Here is a 16,528-nt window from a genome sequence, read left to right as displayed (position 1 = left end):
AAGGTGATACTGCCTGCTGTGGAAGTGAGCCAGTAGTGGTCTTTGCAACTGTGGGTCTTGAGCACCGCTCTGAGTGGATTCAGGTGTAACCATTTGTTAACTGTACTGAAGGTGTGTCCTTAAGAAGAAAGTATTCAAATTAAAAAAAATTGCTGCCTAGTAATAACGTGTGGCCTTTTCCTTTGAATTCCAGGGTTCGATCCCTCTTCAGATACACATTTCAGGTGCTTCTACTTTAAAATGCAGCTCAAATCTGTTACTCTGTTCTTGCTCAAATATGGAGAAAACTCAACAGGGTTCATGGAGATCTGGCAGTGTGCAGCTAAAAGTCTGTGTCTCAGGTTTTTTTTTTAAACAATAAGCTGAGGCCTTGCCAAGTGTGTCTGCTCTGGTGGCACAGTGCCTAAGGCATCTGACTGCTAACCAGAAGGCTGGCAGTTCAAGCCCACAGCTACTCCTTGGAAGGAAAATTGGGCAATCTCCTACTTCCATAGTGATACTGCCTTGGAAACCCAGGGGAGGGGTCACTATGAGTTGGATCTGACTCGACGACATTGAGTTTGGTTTGGTTTGGTTTGCCAAGTGTAATCATAGACTTGAGCTCTACAGTACATTGCAATTTTTAAATATATTTATTCAATAATTGTTTAGAAAACAAGTATAAAATAATGATGAATGAATGACCACACCAAAGTTCACTCAAAACGCTTCTTTATAAATTAGATGTGTTTTTTGCAATGCTGGTTTTACGCCTTCGGTTGTGTTAACTTCAGTTGTCAATCTGTTCCTGGTAGTGTCAGAAGTTTATGTGATTTCGGATATCATTGATTTGCTTTACCATCTCCCTTATGTGTTCACCCCTGTAAAATCATAAAGTCCATGACTTTTGGGAATGCAATTAATGAATAAGCCATTATGGAGTCTTAAGAATTTAAACTAGTAATGTTGAAATATTTTAAAAGTGCTTTGCTTAAGCAACTTAAGCACTTAATTAAAGCTAAAAGCAGTAATAGTTGTGCAACTGCTAGAAATATTTTTGAACCTATTCCCTGGGGAATACAGTTAGACCACACAAAAAAATATTACAGCAAAGTTGCCATTTTGATTTCCTTCCACCACACCACGCACGTTTCTTAAATTCTTATCATATGGCTCCCATCCCAGTTATTACTTGATGTGCAAATGCAGAGACTTGAGTTTCTTATCTGGGAAGAGAGATTAATTTTGGGATTCTGCAAGGAAGAGTTCTCACAATGAAAGAGGTTTGGAAGTATGTACTTACTCCTCCTTCAGGATGGACTGAATGCACTTTCGCTGGTAGGCACTGAGGGTAATGGTGGGTTTTTGAGGACTCTGTACCTTTTCCATCTTTCGCTGTTGATAGTCTTTTTTCATAGTAACCTTAGGTATCAAACAACACAGATGTTCTGGCTGTGGTTTGCCACAAATTTTCATAGTATCTGTCTTAAGTCTATTGTTTTTACATTTTACAAAATTCTTTTCTATAGACTAGTTTGTATCCATTCCTACCTGTTTGATGGCATTGCCCAAATGTCGAAGTTGGTCAGGTATCATCTGCAATTCTTTCTTCATGTCTCTCTCACTGTCAGAGAGAACTGGGAGCTGAGAGTGGAAACTGTGCAGTACTTTCTTCATCCTTTAGACAAAGGTAAGCACACATGTCAGCGTTAAGAGCTCTGCTGGGAAGGAGGAACAAGCACAAAGCTCCTATTTCATGAATCTGGTATCTGTGGACACCCTCCCCACTTCCAGGATGGGTTTGAGGGAAGTCTTCCCTAACACAGCCCTTAAAGGGGAGAAGTAAGATCATTAAATTCTGTAAGGATCTGAAAACCTGTTACAGGCCTATTTTCTCTAATACCAGTACCAGAGTACTTAACAAATAGCATTGTTAGTATTCAAGTAGGAAACTGAACGTTGTGTAACCCACTGACCTGTTCATGATATCTTCTTGTTTCTCCTTGGCTTCCTCGTATTTGTCAGCTAAGCGCTCAGCCATTTCCCGTAGACTTTTTCTAATGACATAAAAAGCAAGACTCTTGGGGTTGAACTTGACGTTCATTGAAGCCAATGGATTTAGCTAATCTAGCATCTTAGGGTGAAGTAACAGTTTGAGTCTTAATGAACTACTATTTTCTTCCAGGTTTTGGTATTTACCTTTCCTCTCGACAATAATTGAGATCTTCCAGTTGTTTCTTTTTTTGGTCACACAATAATTTGACCCTTTAGGAACAAAAAAGAAATGAAGTGTAATCAGAAATCAGGTTTAAGATATTACAGTGTCAGCTACCAACTAGGATCTTATGGTATGTGGGAAAAGTCCACTGCTTTCCAAAGGCCATCATACCTCCGCTGAATCTCCTCCTTTGCCAGGTCCTGTTTAAGGATGTACTGTTCTCTGAACACCTGTGTGGCTCTACTAATAAGCTGAAGACATTCTTCAGGAGGAGGGGCTGTATCCTTTTCAGATGACCTTTTAAAAAAAGTTTCTACTATGATTTTCCATAGCTCAGTAAAACAATCAAAAATAGGCTAAAATCACAACTGCCCTTTTTCCTTCTTTTTAACACTTCTGTTGATTATTCCCAGGGGCCCCTCTTCTCCCTCTAGTCATTAGCTGATTGAGTATGCCCTGTGTTTTTTATACCCATGAGTTAGCCAACAACAACGTTTCTTCTAACACCACATGGTAAAATGGTAAAAGGTATATGCAATCAAATAGCTGAGGCCAGAAAGGATGAATAGTAATTATGAAAACAGAAAGGAACCAGTTCTTAAAACCTGAATACTTAAGAACCCATACTTCAAAAATGCAGGATTGGCAACACTACGTTGCAAAATGCTTCTAATATGCTTTTCAAATGAATCCGGGGTATCCGCTAGAATACGAAGGGGAGATTCTGTGACTTCAGCATCTTCTCGGGTACAAAGCAGGGGAGGAGATGCTGGATGTACTGTACTTCTGCAAAATAAAAGCATAAAAATACATTTAAAAAATGAAGTCTACTGTGGAGTTATTTACAGTAAATATTATAGGGAAGCATAAGCCACACAGCTTTATCTGGAATTTTGGGCTTATGGGAGACTATCAGGTGTTGTTACCTTTATAGAACATACAAGAATGCGTTTTCTGCCTTTAAAAGGTCACTCTGGGGAGCTCTATCCCATTCTACCAATGCTGCCCTTTGTAAAAGCACTTTGGACTCTGCCACCTCAATTTTTAAAAAACAAAAAAGTAGCATAAAAATAAAATTCATCATAGATTCTTGGCAAAGGGCTTGAGAGCCAATTTATAAGCCAGAGCCACAAACGTAAACAAATCATTTCTTAAGTACAGTTTTGATGTGATCTAAAAGCAATATTCAGCCAGACAACCACTATATATAATATAGTTGGTTCTACATGACTTGATTTCTAAAAAGATCCACTGAAGTATAAACATTCACAAACACAACAGAACAAGCTTGAAAAACAACTGTAAAGCTTTACAATATGCTAAAGTGACTGACTTTCGAAGTCAACAATTCAAATTTGGTAGTTTTTTTAAACAGTAATGGGGAGTTAACAGAAATGTGATGTGAAGGTATCTAAATTAATGGGAGCTCTGGTAGCATAGTGGCTAAGGCACTTGACTGCTAACCATCAGGCTGACAGTTCAAACCCACCAGGCATTCCTAGGAAGGAAGATAGGGCAATCTACTTCCAGTGATACTGCCTCGGAAACCCAAGGAGGGGTCGGTATGAGTTGGTTCCGACTCGACAGCATATAACAACAACAACAATTAATTGTAGCATAGTGCCTAAGGCACTTGACTGCTAACTAGAAGGCTGGCGGTTCAAACCCACCAGCCACTCCTCAGAAGGAAGATGGGGCAATATACTTCCGTAATGATACTGCCTCGGAAGCCTAAGGAGGACTCGCTATGAGTCGGGTCCGACTTGATGGCATATAACAACAAAAAATTAATGCTTACAGTCACCCCTACCCCTCAGGATCTATGTTTTTATCCTAAAGTAACCAAAAACTCACTGCCCTCAAGTCGGATATGACTCACAGTGACCCCTTCCTTAGGTTTCCAAGGCAGTATCACTACGGAAGTAGATTCCCAACCTTCTTTCTGCGGAGTGGCTGGTGGGTTTGAACTGCCAGCCTTCTGGTTGGCAGTCAAATGCCTTGGGCACTACGACACCAGAGCTCCCAAAAGTAACCTAGTATCACTAAATCTTATTTTACAAAATGTATGTAAGTTTTTAAAAAATATTGTGAGGCAACAATTTTATCACTTCTGTTTAGTCTTGCTAGATTTTACACTAGACTTTATATTAAAAGTCTCTTTTAGTACAAAAATTCAAAATTGGTATTTGTTTTGCCTTCCAAATTGTATAACTAGTTAATCTTCAAAGAACATGGAAGGTCTTCAAAGGACAGTAAATAAATGCCACTGTTGTGAACTTATGTCAGAGTCTAGAGGTACATGCTTTGAATCGACGCCAAGAGACGGGGGGGTTTATATATTCAACGCCCAGTGGCTACTGGTTTGGGTTCTTCTATTTCTGTATTATAAAACTCAAGAACCACCTTCCAGGGCTACTGGAAAAGAAAACCGTTGGTTAGAGTGTAGTATTTGTGTTCCTTAAAAGGAACGAGGAAAAGGAGTTCAGAGTTGCTATATCATACCTCTCTTCCAGAGTTTACCCCTTCCATTAAGTCCTCCCGAGGCTGGTAGAGGTGGAGAAATTAAGAGTATGGGTGTGGGCTTTTGAGTCAAAAAAACTTGAATTTGAATCCAGTTACACTCTGTTACCTGTGACTTCAGGCCTTTACTTCACCTACTTAGGCCTGTTTTCTCTTCTGTAGGGTGGGGATGCTAGCAGTGCATTCCTTACAGGACTGCTCTGTGAGTATAGGAGGCAATGTAGGTAAACGGTTTAGTTCTAAGTCTGGCACATATTAAAAGCTTGATAACTATCACATCTAATTCATAGAAATAATGCAGTTTGGTCCTTATTTTGAGTATTATTTTTCACGCTTTGAAGAAAAGCTCCTGACTCTCAGCTCATTGAAGGAAGTGCCAGAAATCATGCCTGAACTAAAACCTGCTGGAGATGGCAGGAACAACCCGCAAGTCAGAAGCCAAAGCACAGACCATTCAAGTCAATTACTGAGGACACTGTCCCAGCATACAATTAATTCCCTGCAGAATTAATGAGAGCTGTGTGGGAAACACACAATGGGACATACAATAAAGGTCTTATGAGGCATTCATAGGTACTGGTGATGCAGATCATTGTGGGTCCCAGGACATCAGGGACGATCCAGAATCCTCGAATCGGAGCCGGCTGCCTGGGAAAACACAGCCACAGTCACATTACAAAGCAGCAAATGTAACAGAACGAAGAGCTAAGGCAGAACTGAGGTTTGTGCCACCTCAGGCTGATGCTAACAGTTACCTGAGACATGTTATCTGCTTGTGCAGTGAGCTAAAAGTGGTGACCTGGAAACCCGTTACACTGACAGCTCTGATCCGTTTCAACCAAGCTGTCACCTCACAGTCCAGCAGCCGTTGGACTCATAGTCACCCTTGACCCAGAGCCTGATGATGCTCCCTGAACTCTCAGCACTCGCCATGTTACACTAAAGTTAACTCTTCAACGGTGTAGACACACTGTTGAACTCCTGCATAAGCCCCAGCTGTATCTGTAGGCCTAGCACAGTGCCCAAAAGGTTAAATGCTCAGAAACTATTCACTGAAAGAACTAGTCTAGTTCAAATTAGAAATTCAATGAAGCCCAACATCTATGGCTTAAGACTTAATCTAGTGTGCACAGCATGTCTCTCTCAATCTCACTTCTTAATTCACTGAAGTGAAAACCGAGACTATCAGCTGGGAACTGCCAACAGGCTACTCTACTTGCACCCATGGTCCCCCGACCCCCCAGGCCCCACTGCACATTTCTGCCCTGGTCTTTAGATGCATCCCCTCTCACCTGTTCTGAGGACTGCTCATCAACTCTGCAGCTTGGCAACCTTCCCCACTGTCCATTTCCCCTCAGCTACAAACAAGCTCAAGTCTCCTTCATTTGGAACACTCCCCACTAGAATTTCAAGCTACCCTCACCCTATTCTCCACTCCCTTCTTCCCTTTAGAAACAGCAGCCTACATACAATACTGCATCCCCTTCCTCCTCTCCCATTCATTGTCTTTTGGGGGAGGGGAATCTGGGAAGTTTTTAAAATTTTATCATTTTACTGTGAAAGCTGCATATAGAAGAGTATTTTTACACACTATGTAACTATGATCCAGGACACAAACTACAACACTGCAGCAGTCTAAGACCTTCCATGTGACCATCCCTGATCACCACGTCATGCCCCTAGAAGTAACCACTATTTCACATCTTTGCTTTCTTTGCTTTGCTTTCTAGTAATACCTGCCCAGGTATTCATTCCTAAGCAGTATTTCATTTTGTTTTTTGCAATTCATATGAGATTTTATTATGTATTTTCTCCACCACATATCAACATGCTACAGTTCGCTGTACTCTTCCACCCCTGATCCTGTGTTTCCTGTGGCCCTCAAGGAACCCTCTGCAATGCCAATCTAAACCCTGTGCTCGTCATGGGACTTCTGTGCTTACTTGACGCTGTTGCCCTCTGCCTTGCTCTCTGCAACACTCTCCTCCTTGGCATCCCTGACATCACTCCCTCTGATTGCTCCTCTAGTCTCTGTGGCAGCCCGTTCTCTAATTTCCTTCCAGGGCTGGGCTCCACTTCCTGTAACTAAGTGCTACTCATTACTCTTTTCAGATCTCCATTCATTCTAGACCCTTTCTTGGGCAAACGTTACCAGAATCATGGCTCCAATGCTTACATTCCCACATCCACATCATCCCTAGCCCAGACCATTCTAAGTTCCAGACCTATTATTTCCAATACCTGTTGGATTCCTCCACTTGGATATAGTATCAAAACAAAAACAAAAATCCAAACTCACTGCCATCCAGTCAGATCTGACTCATAGCGACCCCTCTTTGGGTTTCCGAGGCGGTATCTGTACAGAAATAGATTGCTCAATCTTCCTTCTGAGGAGTGGCTGGTGGGTTTGGACCACCAGCCTTCTGGTTAGCAGTCAAATGCCTTAGGCATTACATCACCAGAGCTCCTGGATATACTATAGGAACATAAAATTCCAGATGCCCCTGGGCTTACTGGTTTGATAGACTGGTTAAACTCGCGAGACAATGGCCTCTACTCACCCTCCGGCCTGAAACTGAACTCACTTCCTGGCTTCCATATAAACAACAGACAGGCATAATGGGTAAACATTTACACCAGTAGGTACTCTTCTTAGAATAATCAACCATGGGAGATCAGAAAGGGAGTATTTGCTCAGGGAAATAGCTCAGAGGACAGGAATGCACAGGAAAGAAGGACAAAGGGACAAAGGTAACCACCGGGAGGAAATGGGAAGAGAGCTGTTGCATTATGGGGATTGTAATCAATGTCACGAAACAAAATGTGGATAAACTGTTATATGCAAAATGAATTTGCTCTGTAAACGTTCACCAAAACAGCAATTAAAAAAAAAAAAAAAAAAAAGATGAACATAGGTGGATTGTGAGACAGTTGTGGGAGCCAGCTTCCAAGATGGCTCCTGAATGATCCTTGTCCCCTGCCATCCATGCTCTTCTGTAGTCTCCTTTCATATGGGATCAGAGCTGGTCACTGCGACCAACAGAATGTGGAAGAAGTGATGGTGTATGACTTATGAGGCTAGATCACAGAAAGCCCTTCCACTTTGGTCTAGTCGCCTGCCCTGGGGGAAGCCAACTGGTGCTTTGAATTCAACACTCAAGCACTACTGTGGCAAGGCCTCACCAACAGGATCTAAAGCCTCCTGCCAACAGCCATGTAAACTGGAAGAAGAGCCATCAGCCCTAATCAAACATTCAGATGACTGTAGCCCTGGCTGACATATGACTACAACGTCATGGGAGACTGCCCAGCTGAGCTGTTCACAAATTCCTGATCCACAGAAACTGTGAGAGAGAATAAGTGATTGTTATTGTTATAAGTCAAAAAACAAAAACAAAACAGTTCCAATTAACCCCCAATTAACCCATCTCTCCCAAATCCATTCTTTCTCCCATGTCCTCATTTCTGTGACGGGTACCACATCTACCCAATAACCCAGGTAGCCAGTTAGAAGTCATTCTAGATAAGCCCTTCTTATTCTATTCATTAAATATTTAATGAGTATCTATCAGGCACTCTGCAAGATACTAAGTGTATGAGACACTAGGCAATCAGTATACAGTGTGAAGCAAACAGACATGGTCTCTACCCTCATAAATATGTATATTCTGGTAGTGGTGACAGACATTAACAAACAAACCAACAAAAATCGTAATATAAGCTACAAAGAAAAAGAGAATCGTAGGAGAAATCTAACTTAGACTGGGGAATCAAGGGAGCCATCTCTGAAGAAGTGATATTAAGAACAGAAAGAAGAGTAAGAGTTAGTCAGGTGAAGACAGTCAGCTGAGGTTAGAGCTGGGGAATGCCTTCCAGACAGAGGAAATAGCATGTGGAAAGGCTCCGAAAAACATGGAAGAGCTTTGGATGAACATCTAACTAACTGATACTCTTAGCAATGAAGTATCACGTCTGCAACTTACTCTCAAATGATTCAGCAATATCATTTATGTACATGGGTGTAATATATTTAAATTACTGAAATGAACAATGGTTACTCCTATATAAAAGGGAGAATAAATTCTTACCTGCATGGCAATGGCTTTGTACAGAGGATGTGTTCTACAAAGCATTTCTGTTCGGTAGCAAGTTCCTGTAAACTATCCTTATCTTCTTCATCTACAAAAGAACACACTCTATAACTGAAGTCTCCAAATAAAATGCTGATATTATGTAAATGCAATTGAGTTCTTGTCTCAGACCACTGTTTCTTAAGGCGTATTACCTTTCTGACACAGAAATCTCCTTTCCCTAAGGGTCTAGGTAGAGGGGTCACCCCTCACCTCTGGCCCAAGAAGGAAGATAGATTTTCCTTGGCCAGGTTTCTAAATGCAAAAATGGTTCACTGAGAACAGTTCCAGAAATCATTCCCTTTCACGGTCTCTTCCTTGGTCACATTATTTTTTTAAGTAACAACTTTGTTGAGATGTAATTCACAAATTATTCTTAAAGTATAAAATTCAATGGTTTTTAGTATACTAAAAGAATCATACAACCAACACCACAAACAGTTCAGAATATTCCCATTTCCCCCCCAAAAAATCTCATACCCATCATCAGTCACTCTCCAGTTTCCATCACTTTTGCAAACTTAGGAAACCCCCAATCTACTTTCTGTCTCTGTGGATTTGCCTATTCTAGACATGTTGTATAAGGAGCTCTGGTGATGCAGTGCTCAAAGCATCCGGATGCTAACCAAACAGTCAGCAGTTCAAACCCACCAGCTACTACACAGGAGAAAGATGGGGCAGTGTGCTTCCATAATGATTTATAGCCTTGAAAAACCTATGGAGCAATTCTACTTTGTCCTACAGAGTTGCTATTAGGGCATTTTGTATAACTGGAACTATATAAGATGTGGTCTTTTGTGACTGGCTTCTTGTACTTTGTATATTGCTTTCAAGGTTTATCCACGTCTCAGCATGTATCAGTATTTCATTCCTTCTTATTGCTGAATAATATTCTATTGTGTGGCTATATATTTTGTTAATCCATTCATCAGTTGGACTGTTTCCACTTTTTGGCTGTTATGAATAATGATGCTATGAACATTTGTGTGGACGTATGGTTCCATTTTTCTTGATAGGGGTAGGAATGGAATTGCGGGGTAACTTTATGTTTAACCATACGAGGAACTGACAAACTTTTCTAAAGAGGCTGCTCCATTTTCCATGAGTACCATATGAGGGTTCTAACTGACCCACAAGATTTGTTATTATCTGCCTTTTTAATTCTAACCATCTGTAATGGTTATGTTTGTATGTCAACTTGGCTAGGCCTGGTTGAGTGGCTAGGCAGCTCGATGTAGTATTTCCCGTGACGAGACTGGTAATCAACTTCATGGTGCAATCTACTGGGAACAGCTGAGTAGCTGCCTTTGGGTATGTGGTCTGCTTCCCGTATATAAAGAGAAGCTTTGAGAATGGTCTCTAGCCTATGGCATACTTGGACCCTGCATGTAGCCCTGTCATTGCTCAGCAGCCTGCTATGCTCTGCCGACCTTGGAACTTACAAAGGACTTAAGTTAATGGCCTGCCGTGTGGTTTGGTAACACTGGGACTGTGCCTTTTGACTTGTCAACCTTGGGGCTTCTCAGCCTCAGCAGCCAGCAGCTGTCTGAGTGAAGAAACGCCTCTAGCTCCAGTGGGCCAGGAGCAGGAGGCAGAGCTGGACCCCAAGGTTGAGGGGCTTTCACCCAGCCCCTAGAGCTTGGCACTTTGAACTTGGACTTAAAGCCTCCAAATTGTAAGAATAAACTCCTGTTTGTTAAGGCCATCCCATTTGTGGCGTATTCGTGTCAGAGTGGCACTAGGGAATCAGAACACCATCCAAGTGGGTGTGCATAGGGTCACTACGCATCAGAGATGACCCAACAGCACCTACCACCACTAAAACAACAGTGGGAAAGTGGTGCCTCAGTTTGATTTTGATTTGCATCTCCTTGATGGCTAATGTTGTTGATCATCTTTCCATGTGACTACTGGTCTATCTTCTCTGGAGAAATGTGTATTCAGACCCCTTCCATTTTTTAACTGGGCTACTTATCTTTTTATTATTGAGTTCTAAGAGTTCTTTACATATTCTATAATATATAAAGAGTTCGATTCCCTTAATACAAGTCCCTTATCAGATACATGATTTGAAAATATCTTCTCCCATTCTGTGGGTTATATATACACTTTCTTGAAGCACAAAGGTTTTAATTTTGAAGTTTTCTTTTGTTATTTATGCTTCTGTTGTTATATCTAAGAAACTATTGCCTAAGTCAAAGTTATGAAGATCTATGCAATTTTATAGTTTTAATTCTTTTATTTAGGTTTTTGATCCATTTTTAATTAATTCGGGTATATGGTGTGAGAAAGGAGTCCAACTTTATCCTTTTGCATGTGGACATCTGGTTGTTCCAACACCATTTGCTGAAAAGACTATTCTTTTCCCATCAAATGGTTTTGGCACTCCTGTCAAAATCAGCTGACTGTATATGAAAATGGAGCTCTGGTGGCACAGTGCCTAGGGCATTTGACCGCTAACCAGAAGGCTGGCAGTTCAAACCCACCAGCCACTCCGTGGAAGGAAAACTGGTCAATCTACTTCTGTAAAGATCTACCACCTTGGAAACCCAATGGGGTTCGCTGAGTCGGAACAGATAGGGGCCATAAGCAAAGGAATGGAAACAGCTCTAGATGCAGGAAAAGACAAGGAAACAGATTCTTCCCTAGAGCCTCGCACAAAGGAACAATGCCCTGCTAATGTAGCTCCCCCCGCCCCAAATATTTTATTGTGTTTTTGGTAAAGACTTACCCAGCAGTTTAAGTTCCCATTTAACAATTTCTACACAAGTTGTTCAGTCACACTGGTCATACTCGTCACAGTGCACAGGAACATTCTCAGTATTTCTGTGCTGGTTGTTCCATTTCCACTAATCTCGTTTCTCTGCCTCCTTACATTCCCATCTTTGTTTTAAAGTAATTGTTGATCATTTGGTCTCATAAAGGTGATTTTTTTAAAGGAGCACAGTATTTACAAGAGATATTCATAATATTTTGAGCCCTTTTCTTACTTAGCTACAAGATGATCTGAGTGATTTATTTCAGTTCAAAGTTTGAACAGTTTCTCAGGGCAATGGTCTCAGGGAGTCCTCCACTCTCAACTAGTACAGTAGGTTTGCTTTTTGTTTCTTTAAGGAATTTAAGGTTCTGTTCCCACATTTTTCTCCCACTCCATCAGGGTCCATCTATTGTGGTTTCAGTTAGAACAGGCAGTAGTAGTAGCCGGGCACTACACTACTTAGTTCTTCTGTCAAGGGAAGATGAGACCATGGTCCCTGCTGACATCTGATTTTAGTCCAGTGAGACCTGTGCAGGACTTGTAACCTACAGAAGTGAAAGATGATAAATTTGTGCTGTTCTAAGCTACCAGGCTTGTGGTGATTTATTACTGCACAATAGAAATCTCATAAAGAAAATAACCATTCTTTCATCATTAAGTGTATCAGCTATCATTTTCTCATAGATGTACCTCCTTATCAGGTTGAGAAAGTTCCTTTATAACCTACTTTGTTGATTGTTGAATAGTGTTTAACATGAAAGCCTGTTGAATTCTATCAAATGCTTTTTCAACATCTAATGAGATGATCATATAGTTTTGTGCTTTTTTTTTTTCTATTAATACATTGCAATAAAGTATTGATTTTTGGATGTTAAATCAATCTTGTATCCTGGGGATAAATTCCACTTGGTTATTGTTTATAATTCTTTTTATATATTGCTGAACTCAGACTGGTAGTATTTGTTGAGTGTTTTTATAGCTATATTCATAGGAGATATTGGTCTGTAATTTTCTTTTCTTGGATGTCTCTAGTTTTAATATCAGGGTAATACTGACCTCATAGAATGAGTTGGGAATGTTCTCTCCTCTTCTACTTTTTGGAAGTTTGTGAAACACTGGTATTAATATTTGTTTTCATGTGAAGTTATCTGGTCCTGGGCTTTTGTTTTTAGGTAGGTTTTTGATTACTGATTACATTCCTTTGCTTCTTATAAGTCTACTCAGATTTCCCATTTCCTCTTGAATACATTTCGGTGGTTTGTGTCTTTCTAGGAATCCTTGCATTTCATCTAGGTTATCTATTCTGGAATCTATATAGCTGCTCTTAATATTCTCTTATAATCTTTTTTTTTTATTTCTGTAAGGCCAGTAGTAATATTCCCTTTTTTTCGTGATTGTAGTAATGAGTCTTCTCTCTTTTTTTTCTGGGTGAGCTAAATATTTGCCAAGTTTAATCTTTTAAAAAAGCCCCATTTTGGTTTCACTGATTTTCTCTATTATTTTTCTATTCCAAATCACTTTTCAACAGAACCCATGAAACCCACTTAAAAATAGAGCCAATCAGTATACTCACCTGATCCAAGAAATTTGTGAAGTTTATGAATCCAAGTTAGCCCAACACTGTGTACACCAGCTTCATGAGTACAGTGATATCTTGAGGGACATTTGGAATCTGCAAATTGAATCATTTAATGATAAACATGTAGCCACTAGAAAACTGAAAAAAATTCATCCCAGGAGCCTACAAAAACATTTCGTTATAGAGGGTCTTACATAACCATCATACTCTGGGCACTGCTTTCAAGGAATTTGAAATTTTAGAATTTGAATTCCATCTTCAAATATATTTTAAGTATTTAAAACACTATAATAAATACATATAGTCCAAATCTGTTATTTTCTAAATATTAATACAATGAAATTCACCAAAACATTATCACCCAATGCCCGGTAATTCAATTGTGCCTTTACTTAAAGTTGTTAAAAATAAAATGGTGATTAAGTTAGTAAGGAAGAAGTAAAACTATGCCTACTTGCTGATGATATATGATCCTGTACCTAGAAAACCCAAGAGACTCAGTCAAAAAAACTACTGGAACTAATTGAGAGATTTAGCATCATGGCAGGATACAAAATGAACATACAAAAATCAGTTGGATTCCTCTACACCAACAAAGAGACTGATGAAAAAGAAGTGAGGAAATCAGTACCATTTACAATAGCTACCAAAACAATAAAATACTTGGGAATAAATCTTACCAGGGATACAAAAGACCTGCACAAAGAAAACTACGAAAGACTAATTCAAGAAACCATAAGAGATCTACAGAAATAGAAGAACATACCACGCTCATGAATAGGAAGATTGAACACTGTGAAAATGTCAATTCTACCCAAAGCAATCTATACATTCAATGCAATCCTAACTCAGATTCCATCAACATTCTTTAAGGTTATGGAAAAACTAATCACAAACTTTATATGAAAAGGAAAGAGACCTCGGATAAGCAAAGCACTACTGAAGAAGAACAAAGTAGGAGGTCTCATACTCCCAGATCTTAAAACCTACTATACAGCCACAGTAGTCAAAACTGCCTGGTACTGGTACAACGACAGACACATGGACCAATGGAATAGAATTGAGAACGCAGAAACAGATCCATTGACCTATGGTCAGCTGATCTTTGACAAAGGGCCGAAATCCCTTAAATGGGGAAGAGATTATCTGTTTAACAAATGGAGCTGGCAAAATGGGATATCCATGTACAGAAAAATGAAACAAGATCTGTGTCTCACACCATACACAAAAACTAACTCCAGATGGATCAAAGACCGAAATGTGAAACCTACAACTATGAAGTTCCTTAAGGAAAAACTAGGGGCAAATTTAGGACCCTAATATATGGCATAAATAAACTATCAAGCATAACCCGTAATGCACAAATAGCAGAAGAGAAACTAGATGAATGAGACCTTCCAAAAATTAAATTTTTATGTGCTTCCAAAGACTTCTTCAAAAGAGTCAAAAGAGAACGTACAGATTGGGAAAAAACACTTGGCAATGACATATCTGCCAAGGGACTTAGCTCTAGAATTTATAGAAAACTCCAACACCTCAAGAACAGAAAGACAACCCAATTAAAAAAGAGGCAGAAGACATGAATAGACACTCACCAAAGAGGATATTCAGGTGGCAACAAACATATGAAGAAATTTTCACGATCATTAGCTATTAGAGAGATGGAAATCAAAATAACAGTGAGATATCATCTTGCCCCAGCTAGTAGCAAAGTTCAACAAGACAGAAAATAACAAATGCTAGCAAGGTTGTAGAGAGATTGGGACTCTCGTACACTGCTGGTGGGACTGTCAAATGATACAACCACTGTGGAAAGCAGTATGGAGATTCCTTAAAAAGTTGGAATTAGAAATACCATTTGACCTAGCAATTCCATTACCAGGTATATATCCTAAAGAAGTGAGAGCCAGGACAAAAACAGATATATGCACACCCATGTTCACTACAGCACTATTTACAATAGCAAAGAGATGGAAACAACCTAGATGCCCATCAACAGAAGAATGGATAACCAAACTATGGTACATACATACAATGGAATACTATACAACCCAAAAGAATAATGCAGACTCTGCAAAACACCGCATAACGTGAGTGAACTTGGAGGATGTTATGCTGAGTGAAATAAGTCAGTCACAGAAGGACAAATATTATATTAGTCTGTTACTGGAAAGGTCTATGTATGGAAAGAAATTTTCCTTGTTGGTTACCAGGGGTAGGAGGGGAAGGGAGGGAACACTGTTAGATAGGTAGATACAAATGTTGATTTGGGTGGGGGAGGGGCAATGTGCCAAATGTGAGTGATCAATGCTGTGACACTGGGGAGAGGTAGGACATGGAAAGGTGCATGGGAGTTACAGATAACAGGTATAAACCCTTTTGCACATATGGCCTATATGTGGCCTACTGGTAGACAGACAGGTAGACTGGCTAAACTACTGGGTATGTCTATGCAAGGGGAAGTGTGACCATGATCATGTGTGGGGTTGGCAGACAATGTTTCTACAAGTATGTTTGTATGTTCTGTAGGAATTCCTGGGTGTATGGTGTAGCTGACACGGGACAGGGTTGTGGTCGTTTCTTGGCTGTGGCCAGCTACCCAGAAGGAGTGAGTGGTTGGATCTGTGGGCTTGAGACCATGGTCTCATGGGATATCAGGCTCAATTGGCATAGCATACTGCACAAAAGCATTGTTCCACATTCTACTTTGGTGAGTGGTGACTGGGATTTTGGAAGCTTGCAGGCAGCTGTCTGGATGTGACAATAGGTCTCTCCTCGTCCAGAGCGAAGAGGAACGAAGAGGACCAAAGACACATGGAAGCAATTGGTCCATGTGACTGGTGCACCATGCAATCCTTGGCGTATACAACTATGAGACCAGGGCCACTTGGAGGGGGAGAATGTGGGGGATCATTGATAAGGTCAGGGAGTGGTGTGGAACAAAACTCAAAATCATAAAAGGGAAAAGGGACCAGCTTTGTTGGTCTGGTGGAGCCTGGCGGAACCACTGGGACTGTGGCCCTAGCTGCCCTTCAAGTCTGGAGTTGGTCCTGCTCCTGTGGCTTCCAGTCAGGCAATGGACAGGCACATGGGTTGAATGTCTGCATTGGGGAGATCAATCATGGGAGAGTGGAAAGGCTGTGCATGCACAGGGGACAGCTTGGGGGGCATGAGTGTGTGTGTGGTGGGGACACAAGGAAGAGGTGACTGGGTGGGGGGAGCTGTTGCATTGTGGGTGGTTGCAGTCAGTGTCGTGGGACGGAGTGTATGTGGGTTGATGTGTGGAGAGTGAATTGTTTTGTGGACTTTACCTAAATCACAATAAAAATTAAAAAAAAAAAAAA

General features: G+C 40.5%; 1 protein-coding gene across 1 annotated transcript in view; it reads right to left on the bottom strand.

The window, feature by feature from the left end:
• Nucleotides 1–796: 796 nt before the first annotated feature.
• Nucleotides 797–16,528, bottom strand: part of NUP88 (nucleoporin 88) — a 34,894-nt gene continuing 19,162 nt past the window's right edge. Inside the window, exons 8-17 of the mRNA XM_007937520.2 lie at nucleotides 13,179–13,277; nucleotides 8,806–8,896; nucleotides 5,264–5,365; nucleotides 2,825–2,983; nucleotides 2,369–2,494; nucleotides 2,179–2,244; nucleotides 1,956–2,036; nucleotides 1,531–1,657; nucleotides 1,283–1,401; nucleotides 797–860 (exon numbers count right to left, since the gene is read on the bottom strand). Coding sequence (XP_007935711.1) covers nucleotides 797–860; nucleotides 1,283–1,401; nucleotides 1,531–1,657; nucleotides 1,956–2,036; nucleotides 2,179–2,244; nucleotides 2,369–2,494; nucleotides 2,825–2,983; nucleotides 5,264–5,365; nucleotides 8,806–8,896; nucleotides 13,179–13,277 — 1,034 coding nt within the window. The remainder of the gene's footprint in view (nucleotides 861–1,282; nucleotides 1,402–1,530; nucleotides 1,658–1,955; nucleotides 2,037–2,178; nucleotides 2,245–2,368; nucleotides 2,495–2,824; nucleotides 2,984–5,263; nucleotides 5,366–8,805; nucleotides 8,897–13,178; nucleotides 13,278–16,528) is intronic.

Source organism: Orycteropus afer, unplaced genomic scaffold (assembly GCF_000298275.1).
Source record: "Orycteropus afer afer isolate SDZICR_OR568_19922 unplaced genomic scaffold, OryAfe1.0 scaffold00042, whole genome shotgun sequence".
NCBI classification, from domain to species: Eukaryota; Metazoa; Chordata; class Mammalia; order Tubulidentata; family Orycteropodidae; genus Orycteropus; species Orycteropus afer.
Note: the sequence above shows the minus strand (reverse complement) of the source record. Positions and strands in the feature narration are given on the sequence as shown.